Source organism: Bos indicus, chromosome 4, assembly GCF_029378745.1.
Source record: "Bos indicus isolate NIAB-ARS_2022 breed Sahiwal x Tharparkar chromosome 4, NIAB-ARS_B.indTharparkar_mat_pri_1.0, whole genome shotgun sequence".
Classification (NCBI taxonomy): Eukaryota; Metazoa; Chordata; class Mammalia; order Artiodactyla; family Bovidae; genus Bos; species Bos indicus.
This window is the reverse complement of record NC_091763.1, coordinates 98,042,032-98,061,668: the sequence shown is the minus strand read 5'-3', so window position 1 is coordinate 98,061,668 and position 19,637 is coordinate 98,042,032. Positions and strand designations below refer to the sequence as shown.

Sequence of the window (19,637 nt, the reverse complement as noted above, 5' to 3'; positions counted from 1 at the left end):
CTATCTCCTCTCAAAATCCGTGAACAGTAACGAGAGCAGTATCTCTCCCAAGTGGTCATCTTTTAGCTTATAGCCACTTCCTTGGATATCACCCCCAAATCCAACCGTGACAGGCGTGGCTTCGCTGAAGAAATGCTTTGCTGGTACACGGCCCATTAATGTCAACCTCAACACTGCCCAGTCATCATTTCATTATTCAGATGCTAGGGTTTTCAGTATGTGTGCAGGCCCCATAGTGTCTGTCAAAAGCTGTGTTAATTTACTTACTTCAGCAAAATAAAAAAAAAAAATTCATTTAAAAGAGGATGATTGAATTTAGGAATTATATTCCTCAGAGAATTAGTAATGCTTCTCTGTATCCCTCAGGCCTCTGTGTTCTTAACTTCCCATTTTCAATGTTATTATGAATAGACTAATTCAATAATGAGATCATTCCCCATAAGGGAGGCCAAATAAATGCAGCATTCAGTCACACCTGCTTTCCCTAATCTGAGCAAGGAACGCTTTCCACTGAATTTAGCCTAACATAGGGAATTTAATGCACACACACACTCAAACAGAAAGAAAACAACAGAGGAGGAGGACAGAAAAGCAGAACGACAGGACAGCAATGGAACAAACGAGTGACAACCTGGAGAAGAAAGGTCAAAGTGAAGATGTATGGCTATATGATTTCAAGACGAAGATCCTAGCGTGGATGTCCTAATGACTGTCAAAGTAACACAGCATTTCATCATCCCCAGAAGTTTCTCAACAATTATTTCAAATTTTATTAAACTTCTTCAGGAATCAAAAAGTCAAGTGAAAAGACACAGAAACACTAAATAATAGGCAGGAGCATGCCGGACTATTAAAAGCAGAAAACTTCCCAGCAATAAAGGGGTTCATGGAAAAATTCATCCAGGTATAATCAGCAATAAAACACCAACACCATAATCGTCATCCATCCTCTTCAAAACTTCTAAAGTTCTCATTAAAGCCCCAAAGATCCACTGACTTAAGAAAGGTATGAGTAGCGTTGAGACCCCTAAAGAGAGAAGATTAACTCTTGCATTTGAAAAAGAGTATTACAAGGAAACCCTAAAAACTGAGATCAGCAAACCCTGAAGAGAGAAAGTCCAAACACTATTTTAAAAAAATAACGTTCAGTTACATGAAGGAACAGCATGGAGAGTGATGAGTAACCATTTTCTCCCCACCGAAAGGAAGAAGTGGGGATGGATTTCAACTGGGAAAGACAGAAGAGATGAAGAAATAGATTCATGTAAAAATACATTCAATACATGTTATTTATAATGAGAGAAAATGTAAAAAATCCCAATGTCTACAAATCTGCAAATATTAATAATCAGATAAATAAATTATGATTTACTTACCCCATGAAACATTTGTTCAGGCATTAAAAAGAGTATTTTCAAGGGACATTAATGGATATGGAAAAAACCATGTTTTCAAAGGTTACTAATGATATAGGAAAACACAAAGTAAATGAATAAAAAACCCATTAACAATTTTATAAAGAGAAATGATACACATGCCCACGAATGAGACTCACCTGTACACATAGCACATTCATAAAAACCAGGAGAAAGTATATTAAATATTGCATTTTTAGATTAAAAGTTTATGAGTAATGTTTATATTCTTCTTTGTATTTTAGGTTACATATTTTATGCTACATATTTTATGCAATGAGCACATATTACATTTACAATTAGAAAACAAAGTTACTGAAGTTCTGTAGTAAAAGACCTTAGGTTAGACAATAGGAAAAATTACCTGTTTCACAGTCATTAAACATTCAATAGAATTTTATAGACTTACTTCCCTATTACCAAAGGACATCTGTTAGTTCCATTTTTTTTCCTTTTCTAAAATTGAGGTATAATTGACATATTAGTTTCAGATGTACAGTGTAATAATTCAATATATGGATATATTGTGAAAAAATCATTGCAATAAGTTTAATTAACATCAATTACTTGTTTCATTTTTTTAACTAGCTTTTTAATGATTAAGAATCCATTTTTATTAATGATGGAACATGAACTGAGTCCAGTCTACCCTCTCTTACCTTGCGAAGTCCAGGTCTGCCTCCCGTGACATGGTGATGTTGGTCAAATTCTGCTGCAGGACAAAAATGTTCCTACACATTTTCTTGATGCCAGACTCACTGATGCGCCGGAAGTACTGGGCCCCATTAATAAGGATGCAGGAGATCAGGTGTCCCAGGCCTGAGGGATCAGCACAGGGTGATGGGGAGGGAGGAGACAGATTAATGCCATCTTGAAGAAACGGACACACAGGATTCCTCTCTCTAGTCCTCAGAAAATGTAAGTGACCAAAGAAAACTTAGCTGTGATGGTTGGACCACCTGATCTTACAGTGATTTTGGAGTAGTTAGATACTGCCCAAGGAGTTGCAAGTGGGGAGGCTTCATGCTGGTAAAAAACCGAGTACATCCACAGTTTCTGCACTGCCATATACAGCTAAAGCCACAGGCCAAGGCTTAAGAGTATATGCTGCTGCTGCTGCTAAGTCGCTTCAGTCATGTCCGACTCTGTGCGACCCCATAGACGGCAGCCCACCAGGCTCCCCTGTCCCTGGGATTCTCCAGGCAAGAACACTGGAGTGGGTTGCCATTTCCTTCTCCAATGCATGAAAGTGAAAAAATAAAGTGAAGTCGCTAAGTCATATCTGACTCCTAGTGACCCCATGGACTGCAGCCCACCAGGCTCCTCTGTCCCTGGGATTTTCCAGGCAAGAGTACTGGAGTGGGGTGCCATTGCCTTCTCTGGAAGAGTATATGCTAGAATTTTTTAAATTACTGCGTAAAACTTCTGTTTTTCCTGTTGAACTATTTTAAAGCAGAGAACACCATATATAAATACTATCATCTGTTTAGCCTCCTTTTCCTCCTACAAAACAGGTAGGGGTTGTACTTTTGGCTCAGAAGTTGATTGGGAACCTATGTAAATAAAAATAAATCAATAAGAAATTGGACTCTTGGCATTAATGTTAAGATACCTCAACGCTGACAATGGGGTATATTTCTAAAGGAGTAATGGGAGAGAACATAACTCGAAACAAAGTGGAAGGAAAAGCAGATCACACATGAACTGCTGAGTTCCCACAGGACTCCTGTGTAGTTTTTCAGGGGTCTCATTGAGTGAGTTGTTCTCACCGCCAAAGGACTGTCTTAAGGTCTGTGAAATTTGACAAATTGCTGGTTAGGATGTCAGCAAACTAAGAGATCCCATTTCAGGTTATCTTAGGCAATGAAGTTGAGGAATGTTGGTTCAGAACAACCCGAGGAACATGTGGGTTACCATTTTTAGAAGTTAGATTTCAATTCGAAATGCTTGGAACTAAGTAAACCTCTCTTCCTCCTTCTTCTCTTATTCTTACAAAGTTGGACTCTGGCAAGATATTTTCTCAGAAATCTCAAGTTAGTCTGACTAGTCGAGAATAGTCTACTATTTTTGTCTCAGGGTGCAACTTCAGGTTCAAAGGCTTCTTCTGTCTTCAAAGCAAGTTTTCCCTTGATTAGGATACATGTAGGAAAAGGACAGGAGAAGGCAACATCTCTTGCTTCAGCTGCTGCTGCTGCTGCTGCTAAGTCACTCCAGTCGTGCCCGACTCTTAGGGACTCCATGGACTGCAGCCTACCAGGCTCCTCCGTCCATGGGATTTTCCAGGCAAGAGTTCTGGAGTGGGGTGCCACTGCCTTCTCCATTGCTTCAGCTACACTCACCCAATGTGGCTTCAAGATGACAAATTAGCTACTCTTATAAGGTGAAGTAAAAAGCTTTTCACTCAAAGGGAAAGAAACACACACATGGATTTTACATTTAAAGCTAGACAATTTATGAGAAAAATCTCTGTTGGTTCTTTTGCTATGATGCCCTTGAGCCCATAACTTCAGGCAGAATTTTGTTCTGCAGTGGTTTAATGTGGTCTGCCCTAAGCATAGACTATGAGGTGATGCACTGGTTATAGAGAATAAAAAACAGATTACAGAAATAAATGTATATAATAATTAAGCATGATAAATTATAATAATAAACCAGTTAAAAGTTGGTCTGCTTTGTATTATCACTATACTCCAGGAATTTTAAACAGTATCTGTGATTAAATACACCCCTTAAAAAAATAATAAAATATTTCTCCTTGCCACACCAAGAAGACTGAGACCACTGTCACCTCCTCCACTTGGGAAATTCAATAATATGCCCTTGAATTTAGAAAGTGATATGACAGGGGATAGCTAGCTCTTTTTAAGTAGGAAATTTCCAATTTATGATTTTTTTTTTAGTTAAAATCTCTTCTGTGTCAGAGGATTATACCTCTATTGTTTCCCAGAAGGATTAGATGTCAAGAAATGTCTGGTCCAAATGAGAGGAAAACTCTGGGATGTGAATGGTGACATGTGGGACTTGGAAGAGCCAGTGTCAAAAGCCAGACGGGAATTCTGTGTGGTCAGGAGAGTGATTCTTAGATGGGTCCTAGACTGTTAAGACAGACAGTATGACTGCAGTCCCCAGTACACAGAGCCACGGGGCTGACGAACCTTTTTCATCACTTATACATTCTGGCTAAAGTCTTTCCGGAACATTCCCTTTCAGAACACATCTTCATCACTATGACATAATTTAATGAGAAAATAGGATTTTGTTTTGGCGGGGGGTGGTTTCTGCATTTGCTAGAAGCAAGACATGGTCATGCATTGACACTTTCTTTCTATCTTCAGGCTGCCACAATCCTTTGCAGTAAGTACCTTCTTGTTTTAAGTTACACTGGCTGAATTCTGTGAGACACCATAGATACTTTTGGCCCCGGGGTCTATGTACAAACCAACCGAAACAAGAAAAAAGCGGATATGACTGGAAGTCTTAAAAAAGGGTCCTTTGGAGGAATCCATCACGCAAATGATTTGGCTGGCCGCTCACTTTTTTGAATGTTGAAGGCAAACACCTTTGGGTAGTACTGCTGTCCACACCCTTCCTTGCTTCCTTGCCTCTGAAGGCATTTATGGATGCAGACTTCTCAGAGCTGCTGTTCATCAGTGGTTTCTGTTTTCTCTTCAGACAAAAATTCATTCTCTGAAAGAAAACGTCCCCTTCCAGGGATAATTTTAGCCAATGAGGGGATCTCTCAGGGTTTTCTTCTTCTTGTGTGTGTTTCTTTTTCCTTTATGAGCTCTTCTTGAGTTAATTTGTGGTCCACTCCACACACTTACCCAGCTCTCATGAGTGGTGTGTCAAGGAGGCAGCCGGGCTGCCATCTGCCTCGTCTTGGATTAAATCTCCTCGTCAAGAAAGAGCAGATGGCAGCCACACTGTTGCCTACCTAGCCATACACAGAGAGGCTAGGTATTGCTGCTTTAATCCAAAAAGCAAAAAACACACAAACAAAAAAAAAATCAAAAACTTTTTACTACAAGTTTTGAGCTTCAGTAATAGAGAAAAAAATCAGGAAAACCTTCACCCTTCTTTCCTCCCAAACTCTCCGGGACAGGGGCAGGGTCTGACCTTCAAATATATACTGGAACTTGTGCTGCTGGAGGCTGGCACTCATGGCTTCTTCAATGGCACTGATATCTTTGTTGAGCTTCACCACCAGTGGGTCATAGTCCATACTTTCCACATTTGCGACAATGGCGTAGTTCCCCTCCTTCGCAAGAGGGATGAGATAGTGGAAACAGTGGACCCTGGAAGAGAGAGAGATGGGGAAAGAAGTTGGTAATGATTCTTCCTGATGAAAACAACCCTCTTCTTGTGACAGAGCACCCAAATATTTAAGACAGCAGTGGCCCTTTAAATTTTTATGTACCCCTCGCCTCCAAAGTATTGGAGTTTCAGCCTCAGCATCATTCCTTCCAATGAACACCCAGGACTGGCCACCCACACGTACAGGTATTTACTAAAAACAAATATACAACCACCCCATCCCTCCCCCATCCACTGGCAGGTATAGATCAAACAGGTTTGTTCTGTAAGTTTATTGATTGTTTTCTGTGCTCCATCTGATCTTGACAGGAAAGGTTCACTGGAAGTAGACAGGATGATAATCCAGAGTAGGGATTCTGTCACGCCTAGACCTGGCATCAGGTAATGAGAATATGCCTAAACAAATGGCCACAGCCTTGAACATCATCCCTAATATTGCAACCACAGGCTTAATCATCATCTTGGTGACAGACAATTTACAAACAGTAAATTCACCTTTCTAGTGTACAGTTTTATGAGTTTTGACAAATGCAACCAGTTGTATAAGCATCACCATAATCAAATTATAGAACAATTCTGTCACTTCCAGAACTCCATTGTGCCACCCTGAAGTCAACCTCTACTTATACCTCAAGGCTCTTGCAACTACAAATCTATTTTCTGTCCCCACAGTTTTGTCTCTTCTGGAAAGCCATATATATGCAATTGTATAGCATGTAGCCTTTGAGGTTTAGTGTCTTTCAGTCTGCCTCAAACATCTGAGATTTATCCATGTTGCTGTCCATTCCTTGTTATTGCAGCATGGCCTCCTGCCTATGAATGTGCCATGATTTAGCCATCACCAGCTGACATCAGGGTTGTTTCTTGTTTGCAGTGATTATGAATTAATCGGCTTCACGTATAGGTTTTTGTGTAAATATAATTTTCTCTTTTTCTTGGGTAAATATCTAGAAGTGGGATTGCTGCATCATATGGTAAGTGTACATTTAATTTTGTAAGAAACCACCAAATTGTTTTCCAAAGGAGCTGTGCCACTTTGCTTTCCTACTAGCAATGTAGGAAAGAGTTCCAGTCGCTCCGCATTCTCACCAGCACTTTCTGTTGTTAGTTTTTTTTTTTTTTTAAATAAAAACTTAAGCTTTGTGAAGGTATAACTGGCATTAAATGATTATAAGATATTTAGTGTACATCATGGCAACTTGATATATGTATACACTGTGAAAGGATTCCCTTCATCTAGATAATTAATACATCCATCACATCACATATTTATCCTTTCTTTTTTAAATTTGTCAGCAAATTTCAATTATACAGTACAGTGTTATCAAGTATAGTCTGGTTTACATTAGATCCTCAGACCTTATTTATCTTACAGCTGAGATTTGTAGCCTTTTACCAACCACTTCCTATTTCTCTCATCCTCTAGCCACCACTTTTCTGCTCTGTTTCTGTGATTTCCTAAAAAAAAGATTTGACATATAAGTGATGCCATGCAGTAGTTGTCTTTCTGTGTCTAGTTTATTTCTTCTCAAGTGTTGTCAGTTAAAAAAAAATTTTTTTTTAATTCATTTTAATAGATGTACAGTGGTGTCTCACTGGGGCTTTAATTTGCATTTTACTAGTTACTAATGATGTTGGACACATTTTCATATGTTTATTTGCCATCCATACATCTTTGTATTCTTATCACTTGCCTAAATTTTTGTTGAGCTGTTTAGTTTCTTATTATTAAGTATTGAGGGTTTTTTATATAGGCTGAAAAGAAAGTGTTAGTCACTCAGTTGTGTCTGACTCTTTGTGACCCCATGAACTGTAGCCCACCAGGCTCCTCTGTCCCTGGGGTTCTCCAGGCAAGAATACTGGAGTGGGTTGCCACTCCCTTCTCCAGACCCAGGGATTGAACCTGAGTTTCCTGCATTGCAGGCAGATTTTTTTACTGTCTGAGCCACCAGGGTAGCAAGTTATCAGACATGCGTTTTGTAAATATTTCTTCCCAATTTTTGGCTTGTCTTTTCATCTTAACAATGTCTTTCAAAGAATGGTTTTAAATTTTGATGAAGTTCAATTTAATAATTTTTTTCTTTTATGGCTGGTACTCTAGGGGTTAGCTTTAAGAAAACTTTGCCCAAAGTTACAAAGATTTCTTCCTATATTTTCTTCTAGGATTTTTACAGTTTGAAGTTTTTACACTTAGATGTATGATCCATTTAAAAGGAAGTTTTGCATAGGATGTGCTATATTTTTATAATCTGTTCGGTTAAGGAAATCCAAATATCTTGGCTGTCAGTGTGTTTTTATGATAGGTGATCACTTTAACAGTTACTAAAAACTAAAGATTAATTTTGCCAGTAAAAACTCTTTCTGACATTCATAAGCTTGAAGTGTATGGTTTTGATCAGGATACCAGTAACTGCACCAGTTACAGTCCTTCCAGAATGAGACATTTTTGATAAAATGAAAATTGAACAACCCTGGAGTGGGATTCATGCCTGGGGAAACTGACTGCTATTTCACAGTTGAAATTTAAACTAAGTAACTCTTAGTTGAAAATAAAATCAAGTCATCAACGCTAAAATACTTTTACAGTAAACTATAGACATTAACACCTCAGACAATGAGGCTTCTCAGGTCTGTCAGCCGTAAAGAGTCCGCCTGCCAGTGCAGGAGACCTGGAGTCCATCCCTGGGTTGACAAGATCTCCCAGAGAAGGAAATGGCAACCCACTCCAGTATTCTTGCTGGGAAAATCCCATGGACAGAGGAGACTGGCAGGGTATGGTCCATGGGGTTGAAAAGAGTCGGACACGATTGAGTGACTGAGCACGCATGCATGCCTCAGGCAACGGGAAGACCATGTGCAATGGCATGAGGGTGTGAATGGAGGACAGTTTTAAGGACTGACCAGAGGTTCCTTTCAGTACATAGAGATGACATGACAGAGGCATGAAGTGAGCTTGGGGAGGTGGTCAGGGACCAGGTCGTCATAAGATTGAGGTCATCTCAACAGGATTTTAAGAGGTGAAATGATATAATCAGATATGAGTTTTTGCAAGATGATTCGGCACAGTATAAAGAGTAAATTGATGGTAGAGAATGATAGAAACTAGAAGTAGAGACTGCTTAGGAAATGACTATGAATTGGAGGTGTTTATGAGATACTGGACTTCCCTGGTAGCTCAGACAGTAAAGAACCTGCCTACAATGCAGGAGACTCGGGTTCAATTCCTTGGTCGGGAAGATCCCTTGGGGAAGGGCATGGCAACCCACTCCAGTATTCTGGCCTGGAAAAGCCCATAGACAGAAGAGCATGGCAGGCTACAGTCCGTGGGGTCGCAAAGAGTCAGACACGACTGAGCGACTAACACTTTCATGAGATACTGAAGTGAATGGCAGACAGGAGAGAGAAAAACTATTTTAAGGCAATAGCTTCCTCTCCCCAAATGATCAGAGATGAAAAAGAACTTAAAATAGTCATTGGCAAACATCAAGTTCAGAAAAAGTGGGTTTTTTCCTTTGGAATTCTGGCATGTTGTTGCTGACCTTAACATGACTTTGGCATTAATATTTTTTCTGCAAATATTGCTGATTACACAGCAGGATGGTTGGTTTTCAGAAAGTGCATGCTTAGGATCCCAACAGAGACAGGCAGTTACTGCTGAATCCACTTAGAACCCTCCTGATGGTGAGAGAAATCAGCTGATAAAGGTGACATTCTTAGCATCTGAGACTGAAATGGCAACTTAATTATCCTCTTCTAAAGTCCAGAAAGGGGAGAAAACCAAAAACCAAAAAACCTCAACCATTTTTAATGGTCTCACCACGTCTTTCATCTCTTGGGGTTGTCACATGCCTTATGCTTCAAACTGTATAAAAAAAGCACTGCTTGGTGGTTAAATGTGACCTACAGGGACACAGGTAATATGTCACATGTCTTTCAAAACAGAATCTACTGGCTTTGACAGCACTTTTTGGTTTGAACTATAACAATGTTCAAGAAAAAGATGGGCTATGGATGTAAAAATATTTGGGGGAATAAGACAAATTTTTGGTGTCTGAAGTTCTAGACTTCTTGCTAGCTTTCGCCATTAAATGCGCTGCGCCCCGCCTCCTTTTTCTGTTTGTTCTGGCTTCTTGGGTAAAAGTGCCAGAGAATGCCAAACCAGCCACTTCTTCATCGTACCAGCTCCAGGACCACAGGTCCTAAGCTGATTCTCCTTTACAACTGGATGGGAACAAAACTAACCTTAGCTGATTATGATGACAAGGACGATGTCGGGCCATGCAGTCTTTGTACCTCTTAAGTATAGGGTTGGCCAAAAAGTTTCGTTTGGGTTTTTCCGTAACAGCTTATAGAAAAACCCAAATGAATTTTTTGGCCAATCCAATCCATATGGTGGACTGTGAGTTTCAAACTAGTTCACTGTCTTTGATGAGTAGCATGTTTTGTTTGGGGAACCTGCACTTGTTTTATCTGGGTTTGATTTCAAACCAGCTAAATCTCCAGAGTCACTGAAGTTTTTACTGAACACTTACTATACAACAGGACTGTTACAGGTTCTAGAGCCAGAGCAATGATGAGGCACACCTGATTCCTGCCTCCCAGGTGCTAAACGTTTCTTCCACAGTCACCCACTGTGGGCACCCATAGCCCTTAGCCGTCTCCTCTATTGTAGCACTGGACTACTACAGTAACGATTTACTTGGGGTTCTCCTTATTCATTTTCTATCATTAACTGTACAAACAAATGAAATCTTGTTACTGTGACAAGGAATGAATAAAGTATGTCAACATCCACTATCTGAGCCGTACATGGAGCGCTCTGTCTAGTTTTTTGTACCATACTTAAGAAGAAGCAAAGACAATCTGGAGCACATTCATAGGAAAGCAACCTGAATGCTGAAACCATGTTAAAAGAAGATACAAGAAAATTTAATTTGGAAAAAATAAACATATTTAGTGTTTTCATTTACAGTTAAGTAAAGATAATTCTGCATCCGGGACTCTAAAACTCAGTCTTTTTTTTGTAATTTAGTCTTAAAATGATCCTTTTTCTATTTTTAAATTAATGAGGAAGGAGATATGGCAATAGATGTTACAGCACTGAATGGTTTCTTGTAAAGTTAATTATTAAATAATGACTAAAATATGCTTAACATTATTAAAAATACTATTGCCAGGATGTACAAAAATTTTAAAAAGCAGGTTAGAGGTTAAGGATTAAAATGATCTTACTCAAATGCCTTGAAAATATCACACTATAAATTAACTACACTACAAGCTGATAATTCCAAATGAAGAACACATCGTGTACCTACGCAATCAATAACATAAATTCTAGGAGCTGTGAGAGTAATTAATTTGATGGTTTTCTGCACAACCCAGGTAACAGAGGCATCAGGGTATTACTGTTTCTTTTTTTCCTCATCAGTTGCATTTATCTATTCACAGAAAGTAATGTCTCTGCTTTTGAATATGCTACCTAGGTTGGTCATAACTTTCCTTCCAAGGAGTAAGCGTCTTTTAATTTCATGGCTGCAGTCACCATCTGCAGTGATTTGAGAGCCCAGAAAAATAAAGTCTGACACTGTTTTCACTGTTTCTCCATCTATTTCCCATGACGTGATGGGACTGGATGCCATGATCTTCGTTTTCTGAATGTTGAGCTTTGAGCCAACTTTTTCACTCTCCACTTTCACCTTCATCAAGAGGCTTTTGAGTTCCTCTTCACTTTCTGCCATAAGGGTGGTGTCATCTGCATATCTGAGGTTATTGATATTTCTCCCGGCAATCTTGATTCCAGCTTGTGTTTCTTCCAGTCCAGCGTTTCTCACGATATACTCTGCATAGAAGTTAAATAAACCGGGTGACAATATACAGCCTTGACGTACTCCTTTTCCTATTGAGAACCAGTCTGTTGTTCCATGTCCAGTTCCAACTGTTGCTTCCTGACCTGCATACAAAATTCTCAAGAGGCAGATCAGGTGGTCTGGTATTCCCATCTCTTGAAGAATTTTCCACAGTTTGTTGTGATCCACACAGTCAAAGGCTTTGGCATAGTCAATAAAGCAGAAATAGATGTTTTTCTGGAACTCTCTTGCTTTTTCCATGATCCAGCAGATGTTGGCAATTTGATCTCTGGTTCCTCTGCCTTTTCTAAAATCAGCTTGAACATCAGGAAGTTCACGGTTCACATATTGCTGAAGCCTGGCTTGGAGAATTTTGAGCATTACTTTACTAGCGTGTGAGATGAGACATTACTTTGCCAATAAAGGTTCATCTAGTCAAGGCTATGGTTTTTCCTGTGGTCACGTATGGATGTGAGAGTTGGACTGTGAAGAAGGCTGAGCACCGAAGAATTGATGCTTTTGAACTGTGGTGTTGGAGAAGACTCTTGAGAGTCCCTTGGACTGCAAGGAGATCCAACCAGTCCATTCTAGAGGAGATCAGCTTTACCCTTCCTTTCAGTCCTCTCATCCTCTTGTTCACTGAGTTATAGTCATACTGGGATCTTCTCTGTTCTTCAAATCTGCCACCTCAGGATCTTGTGAGTGCCCCTCCCTCTGCCCGAAACTCTTTTCCATAAGGTCTTTGTACAGATGACTCCTTCTTAGTACCTTGTCACAATTTCCCTGACCACTTTATATAAAACATAAAATTACCTAACCCCGCTCTCTAGTAAACCTCAGCCATTCTCTGCACTGTCCAGTATGATAATGCTAGCTACACATGGCTACTGTGCAGCTGAAATGAGACTAGTCCAAATTTTGATGTGCTATAAGATATCATAGATTTCAAAGGTGTAGGATGAAAAATGTAAACTATCTCATTAATAATTTGTATGTGAATTCCAAATTAAAATGATAATATTTTGGACATACTGGGTTGGATAAAATATGATACATTAAGATCATGTGTTTCTATTTTTTTAAAGGTAACTATTAGAATATTTAAATTATTTGTGTGGTCTTGTCTAGTCACAGCTATGGTTTTTCCAGTAGTCGTGTATGGATGTGAGAGTTGGATTATAAAGAAAGCTGAGTGCCAAATAATTGATGCTTTTGAACTGTGGTGTTGGAGAAGACTCTTGAGAGTCCCTTGGACTGCAAGGAGATCCAACCAGTCCATTCTGAAGGAGATCAGTCCTGGGTGTTCATTGGAAGGACTGATGTTAAAGCTGAAACTCCAATACTTTGGCCACCTGATGCAAAGAACTGACTCATTTGAAAAGACCCTGATACTGGGAAAGATTGAAGGGGACGACAGAGGATGAGATAGTTGGATGGCATCACTAACTCAATGGACATGAGTTTGGGTAAACTCCAGGAGTTGGTGATGGACAGGGAGTCCTGGCGTGCTGCGGTCCATGGGGTTGCAAAGAGTTGTACACGACTGAGTGACTGAACTGAACTGAACTGATGTGGTTCATATGTGTAGCTTACTTTATATTTCTATTTGATAGCACCATTTAATTCCATTCTGCTATTGTTTTTTTTTTTTAGTTACACTAATCTGAAATTTTCCTTTGTATTTATTCATTGGCTGTTTACCCAATAAGAACGTAGCTCTATGAGAGCAGAGACCTTGAGTGTTGTTTTCATTGCTGTTACCCAATTCTTAGAACACTCAATAAATATTTAATTGAATGAATAAATAAGTGATTGGAGACTTCCTAGTCTTTTCTTCCTAGCATTTCCATAGGTGTAATACTAGAGTCTCGACAGATAATAGATAATAAACTAATCATAGTATTCTACACTTCAGGGGAGGAAACAAGAGCCCAGCAATATCACATCTTAGAAACTATTTTCTTGAATTATGATTGAACTTAATTCCTTCAATTGGGTTTTAAGTTCTTAAAGGAAGATATCATAGATCTTTCATCTGTACACTCCTTTCTTGATTAACAGAATACCATAATAAAAATACCGATGGCAATAAAGTCACCATAGTTGAAAAGCTACCATATAGTGAGCACTTACTCTGTGGCAGGCATTGAACTTTTTATTTCATTTAAAAAGTCCCTGCAGATGGTGATTGCAGCCATGAAATTAAAAGACACTTACTCCTTGGAAGGAAAGTTATGATCAACCTAGATAGCATATTCAAAAGCAGAGATATTACTTTGCCAACAAAGGTCCATCTAGTCAAGGCTATCGTTTTTCCAGTGGTCATGTATGGATGTAGGAGTTGGACTGTGAAGAAAGCTGAGTGCCAAAGAATTGATGCTTTTGAACTGTGGTGTTGGAGAAGACTCTCAAGAGTCCTTGGACTGCAAGGAGATCCAACCAGTCCATCCTAAAGGAGATCAGTCCTGGGTGTTCATTGGAAGGACTGATGCTGAGGCTGAAACTCCAATACTTTGGCCACCTCATGTGAAGAGTTGACTCATTGGAAAAAGACCCTGATGCTGGGAGGGATTGGGGGCAGGAGGAGAAGGGGACAACAGAGGATGAGATGTCTGGATGGCACCACCAACTTGATGGACGTGAGTTTGAGTGAACTCCAGGAGCTCGTGATGGACAGGGAGGCCTGGTGTGCTGCGATTCATGGGGTCGCAAAGAGTCGGACACGACTGAGCGACTGAACTGAACTGAAGTTAGAAATTATTGTCTTTATTTTTAAAAGGAGGAAACTGAATTAGTCAAGTTAATTAAGTTACTTAAGATAGCCTATCCAACCCATATAGATATTCTGATCCACAGCATTTCTGATGTCATGGGCCATGCAAACTCCAAACCACCATATTCACAATACATCATGTACTTAAAAACTAACAGTGACTGAATAACACTAAATATCACTTTTAGTATCAAAAAAAGAACACCATCCATAATAAGAACAAAAATGGATGATGACATGACCCACAGTGCATTTAAATCACGAAGTCTTGTACTTGAAGAAGTCATACCTGACTTCCAGGTGTAGGACCAGCAAGCAGCGGTCAGCCATATCCTGGAAAGACTTGGCAAGTTCGCTCAGAGTCTGCATAATCTGCTCTGACACTGGAGGGAGATCAACGTTCACAGGGTTATCTTGAGCAGGAGACAGATCTGCAGAAAGAGGTGAGGACAAAACACCCATCGTTTCATTAGACGCCTACAGAGAGATTTTGAAATGACATACGATTTTGTTGTTCATCATGTTGTTTTTATCAATTTGGCTAATGCTAGCGTTGGCAGCCTCAGACATTCAAGACATGATAGACTATTTCTGTATTTGATTAAACATAGAAGCCCAGCGGATTGTCTTGCATCAATTCACAGAATGATAGAAACAGAAACTCAGATTTGGAAGTGAATTTAGTCATCTGGCCCAACCATGTGGTCTATGCTTGTGTTATTTGTACATCTGCAAGTGGCTGTTCAGCTCCTGGTTGCACACCCAGGAGCATTTGGTTGTATACAAATGTTGGTGACAGGAAGGGTAGCTAGGCTAGGTGTGTGTACTCAGTTGTGTTTGACTCTCTTGGACTGTAGCCCGCTGGGCTCCTCTGTCCATGGAATTTTTCAAGAGAGAATACTGCAGTGGGTTTCCATTTCCATTTCCCAATCCAGCGATCAAACTTAGGGATCAAGATGCTTCTCCTGAATCTTCTGTGCTGGCAGACAGATTCTTTACCCTGTGCCACCTGGGAAGCCCTTGTGAAAGGAAACTCAATACCTTTTGTGACAACCGATTCCATCTAAGAAAGACATGACCATCTTATGTCAATCTGTATCTGTTGTCATTGACTTCTAATCATGGGCTCTGGTTCTACCAACTTAACAATCATTCTTACAAGTGTCAGTATTTCAAATACTAAACATCTCTCTTCTGTCTTCCTTGAGCTCTTCTCTTTTTTGGGCTAAATATTCCCAGATTTTCAACTATTCTTCAAATAATACAACTGAGCCATTTTATAATTCTCATAGTTCACCAACAAAAACATTCCAATTGTCTATTTCCCTTGAAATGTGGGACTCAGAACCAAACATAATAAATACTACAGAGTGGGCTGACCTGTCTAGAGAGAATGATCAACTCTCAAGTTCTAGAAGCCATGCTCCTTGTGTGAAGCCTAAAATCTCCTAGGGTGGGGGGCCAGAAGTAGTGTGCTGCGTTTTCCTTTAACTCATATCGAGTTTACTTACATCAGCTAAAATTCATAAAAAGGTCTTTTTGGAAAATCTGATAAACCTAACTTCTCTCACTCTCCCAAGTAACTGATAAAACATTTAACAGCATTTGGTATTTTTCACCAGCAAAATACTAAACAAAAATGTGAGCTGTTATTTCCTTATGTCTAGACTTCTGTCATGTAAACAGTTCCCCACAGTTTCTCAAACGTCACCAATAATAATTTGGCAATTTCATTCAAAAGTTCTTTGAGTTCTCTAGAGCCTCAAAAGCTGGCCTTGAGTCCAGTTTCTGTTACTTACTTACTTACTGTGACCAAGAGCTAAGGACTTAAATTCTGTCCCCCTCAGTTTCTTCTGTAAAAGGGGCATCTGTACCTACAGAATGTTGTTGGGAACTTTGAATAGTTTCCAGTTGTTGGGAGTATTGAATGGGTTAATGTAGATTAAATATTAATACTTAGGACAATAGCACAGAAAACTTACTCAATATTAATATAAATAATAAACACAAGCAATATTAATTTTAATATTAAGAATTATCCTGTAGCATGTGGTTTCCCCAGACTAAGAGTTCTAAGCTTAATTATGGCAACAAGGTACTTAAAAGATAAAGCCATCCACCTTGAGGTTCAATTTCCATTGATCAGTATCTTCTGTTTTTCCATGTGAAAACTCTCTTCCTCAGAGGATGAAACGTTTGGAAGAAGAGCTCCCTGGCCTTAAGGGACACGGGATTTGGCGAGGCACGCTGACTAACTTGGAAGGTGTCTGCCTTGCGGAGCAGGGCGTCAACACCTGTCGTGGAAGGCGTACCTGCAGTTGTGCGCTTGAGTGCTGCATCTGCTCCTAGACTCAGCCAAGCATGGAGACGAGCCCAGAGAGACAGTCAAGACTTAAAAGGCTAAGTTCTCCTTTGTGGAGGCAGATTTCAATAAGTTAAAATATGGAAAACACACAAAAAAAGAATTCTGTTTAAGGGAACAGATGTATAAGGAGGAAGGAAATACAGTTTTGGAGATTTAAAATTATTACCAGCCTTGGCATTATCTGAGATGTGCACTGACTTGGTCTGCAGGACTGGAAGTAGACACTGCTTTTCCTCTCTAATGGTATCGTCTTTCAAGTTGTTTGATACAAGGTAAGATCACTGTCTTCATAACATTTTCTTTTGGTAGATTGGGTAAAAACAACTATAAGCAACAGTGTTCTAATATTTCAAGGCAATTAGGGCTTTTGAATCCTTAAATCCCTCTGTTGTGTGACACTGTGCCAGGAAGAGCAAAGCATATATCAATTAAAAAAATTTAAAAAAAAAGGAGGAAATCAGACCCTAAGGAAATTGGGCTCATAGTCTAAACACACACAGGTGTGTGTGCTCAGCTGTGTCTAACGCTGCAACTCCATGGATTATAGCCCACCAGGCTCTGCTGTCCATGGGATTTTTCAGGCAAAAATACTGGAGTGCATTGCCATTTCCTACTCCAGGGGATCTTCCTGACTCAGGGATCGAACCAGGATCTCTGTGTCTCCTGAATTGGCAGGTGGATTCTTTACCAATTGCACCACCTAGGAATCCCTGTTCAAAGTCTAAGGTCCAAGGCTATACTAATTGCCCAACCTACAAAAGGCATTTTGGACAAATTTCACCAAGGTAAAAAATCTCCCTTTCTTCTTACAGAAATATGTAATTTCATCATGTGTAGTAGTTGACTACTTTCAAACTCTACAAATGTTAAAAAAAAAACAAAAAACATCCAAGTAGAGTAAGTTAACAGCCAGATAAGCAGTCTTGGTAAAACTTGCAATGAATGAGGTAGAAGTAGTTTATAACAGCAGCACACTTTATATTTTGCTAAACTGTAATCTACAGCAAAAATAACATTCTAGTAAAGCAACATGAAAAATGATGCCCAGGGCTCCACTGAAAAGCTGGTTTGAGAATTCAGCTCACTCAAACATATGAAGTTTTTTTTAACAAAAAGGAATATATTGAGCAAAGAGATGCTGAGGATGGAAAAGAAAACATGAAACAATTAACTACCTCTTAACTGTCAAATGGAAATCTACCAAAAAAAGCAAAGCTGACAGAATCTCCTTGGGAGATTACAGTCAAGATAGAGATTACTTGATGCGTGCACACACACACACACACACACACACACACACACGCATGTACACCTTTAGAGGCTCACGTCTGTATATTTATGTTGGGGATTACTCTTCTCATTGACAGAGTCCACATATATTGGCCTTCAACAATATCCATACTTGATTATTTTATTAAGATATCCTAAAAGATGATGCTGTTAAAGTACTACACTAAATATGCCAGGAAATTTGGAAAACTCAGCAGTGGCCACAGGACTGGAAAAGGTCAGTTTTCATTCTAATCCCAAAGAATGGCAGTGCCAAAGAATGTTCAAACTACCACACAATTGCACTCATTTCACATGTCAGCAAAGAAATGCTCAAAATCCTCCAAGCTAGGCTAAAACAGCACATGAACCGAGAACTTCCAGATGTATGAGCTGGATTTAGAAAAGGCAGAGGAACCAGAGAACAAATTTCCAACATCGACTGGATCACTGAAAAAGCAAGAGAATTCCAAAAAAACACCTACTTCTGCTTCATTGACTGCACTCAAGTCTTTCACTGTGTGGTTCACAACAAACTGGAAAATTCTGAAAGAGATGGGAATACCAGACTACCTAACCTGCCTCTTCAGAAACCTGTATGCAGATCAAGAAGCAACAGTTAGAACCATACACAGAACAACGGGCTGGTTCCAAACTGGGAAAGGAGTACATCAAGGCTGTATATTGTCACCCTGCTTATTTAACTTATATGCAGAGTACATCATGAGAAATGGGAGGCTGGATGAATCACAAGCTGGAATCAAGATTTCTGGGAGAAATATCAATAACCTCAGATATGTAGATGACACCACCCTTATGGCAGAAAGTGAAGAGGAACTAAAGAGCCTGTTGATGAAGGTCAAAGAGGTCAATGCTGAAAACTCAACATTCAGAAAACCAAGATCATGGCATCAAGTCCCATCACTTCATGGCAAATAGATGGGGAAAACAATGGAAACATTGATAGACTATTTTCTTGGGCTCCAAAATCACTGCAGATGGTGACTGCAGTCATGAAATTAAAAGACGCTTGCTTCTTGGAAGAAAAGCTATGACCAACCTAGACAGTGTAATAAAAAGCAGAGACATTACTTTGCTGACAAAGGTCCGTATCTAGTCAAAGCTATGGTTTTTCCAGTAGTCATGTATGGATGTGAGAGGTGGACCATAAAGAAGGCTGAGTGTCGAAGAATAGATACTTTCCAACTGTGGAGTTGGAGAAGACTGTTGAAATCCCTTGGACTGCAAGGAGATCAAACCAGTCCATCCTAAAGGATGAATATTCATTGGAAGGACTGATGTGCTGAGGCCTAAGCTGCAATACTTTGGCCACTAGATGTAAAGAGCCAACTCATTGGAAAAGACTCTGATGCTGGGAAAGTTTGAAGGCAGAGGAGAAGGGGATGACAGAGGACCAAATAGTTGGCTGGCATCACTGACTCAATGGACATGAGTTTGAGCAAGCTCCAGGAGACGGTGAAGGACAGGGAAGCTTGGCATGCTGCAGTCCATGGGGTCACAAAGTGTAGGACAGAACTGAGTGACTGAACAACAACAACAATTTTATTAAGATATGCACTTTGAGCTGTTTTTCTAATACATCAGATCATTTAAAACATCCTTGTTCCTCTTACAACCATTGCATAAAAACAGGC

General features: G+C 39.6%; 1 protein-coding gene across 1 annotated transcript in view; it reads right to left on the bottom strand.

The window, feature by feature from the left end:
- Window positions 1-19,637, bottom strand: part of EXOC4 (exocyst complex component 4) — an 806,466-nt gene that overhangs the window by 56,525 nt on the left and 730,304 nt on the right. Inside the window, exons 15-17 of the mRNA XM_070787321.1 lie at window positions 14,638-14,779; window positions 5,532-5,710; window positions 2,075-2,234 (exon numbers count right to left, since the gene is read on the bottom strand). Coding sequence (XP_070643422.1) covers window positions 2,075-2,234; window positions 5,532-5,710; window positions 14,638-14,779 — 481 coding nt within the window. The remainder of the gene's footprint in view (window positions 1-2,074; window positions 2,235-5,531; window positions 5,711-14,637; window positions 14,780-19,637) is intronic.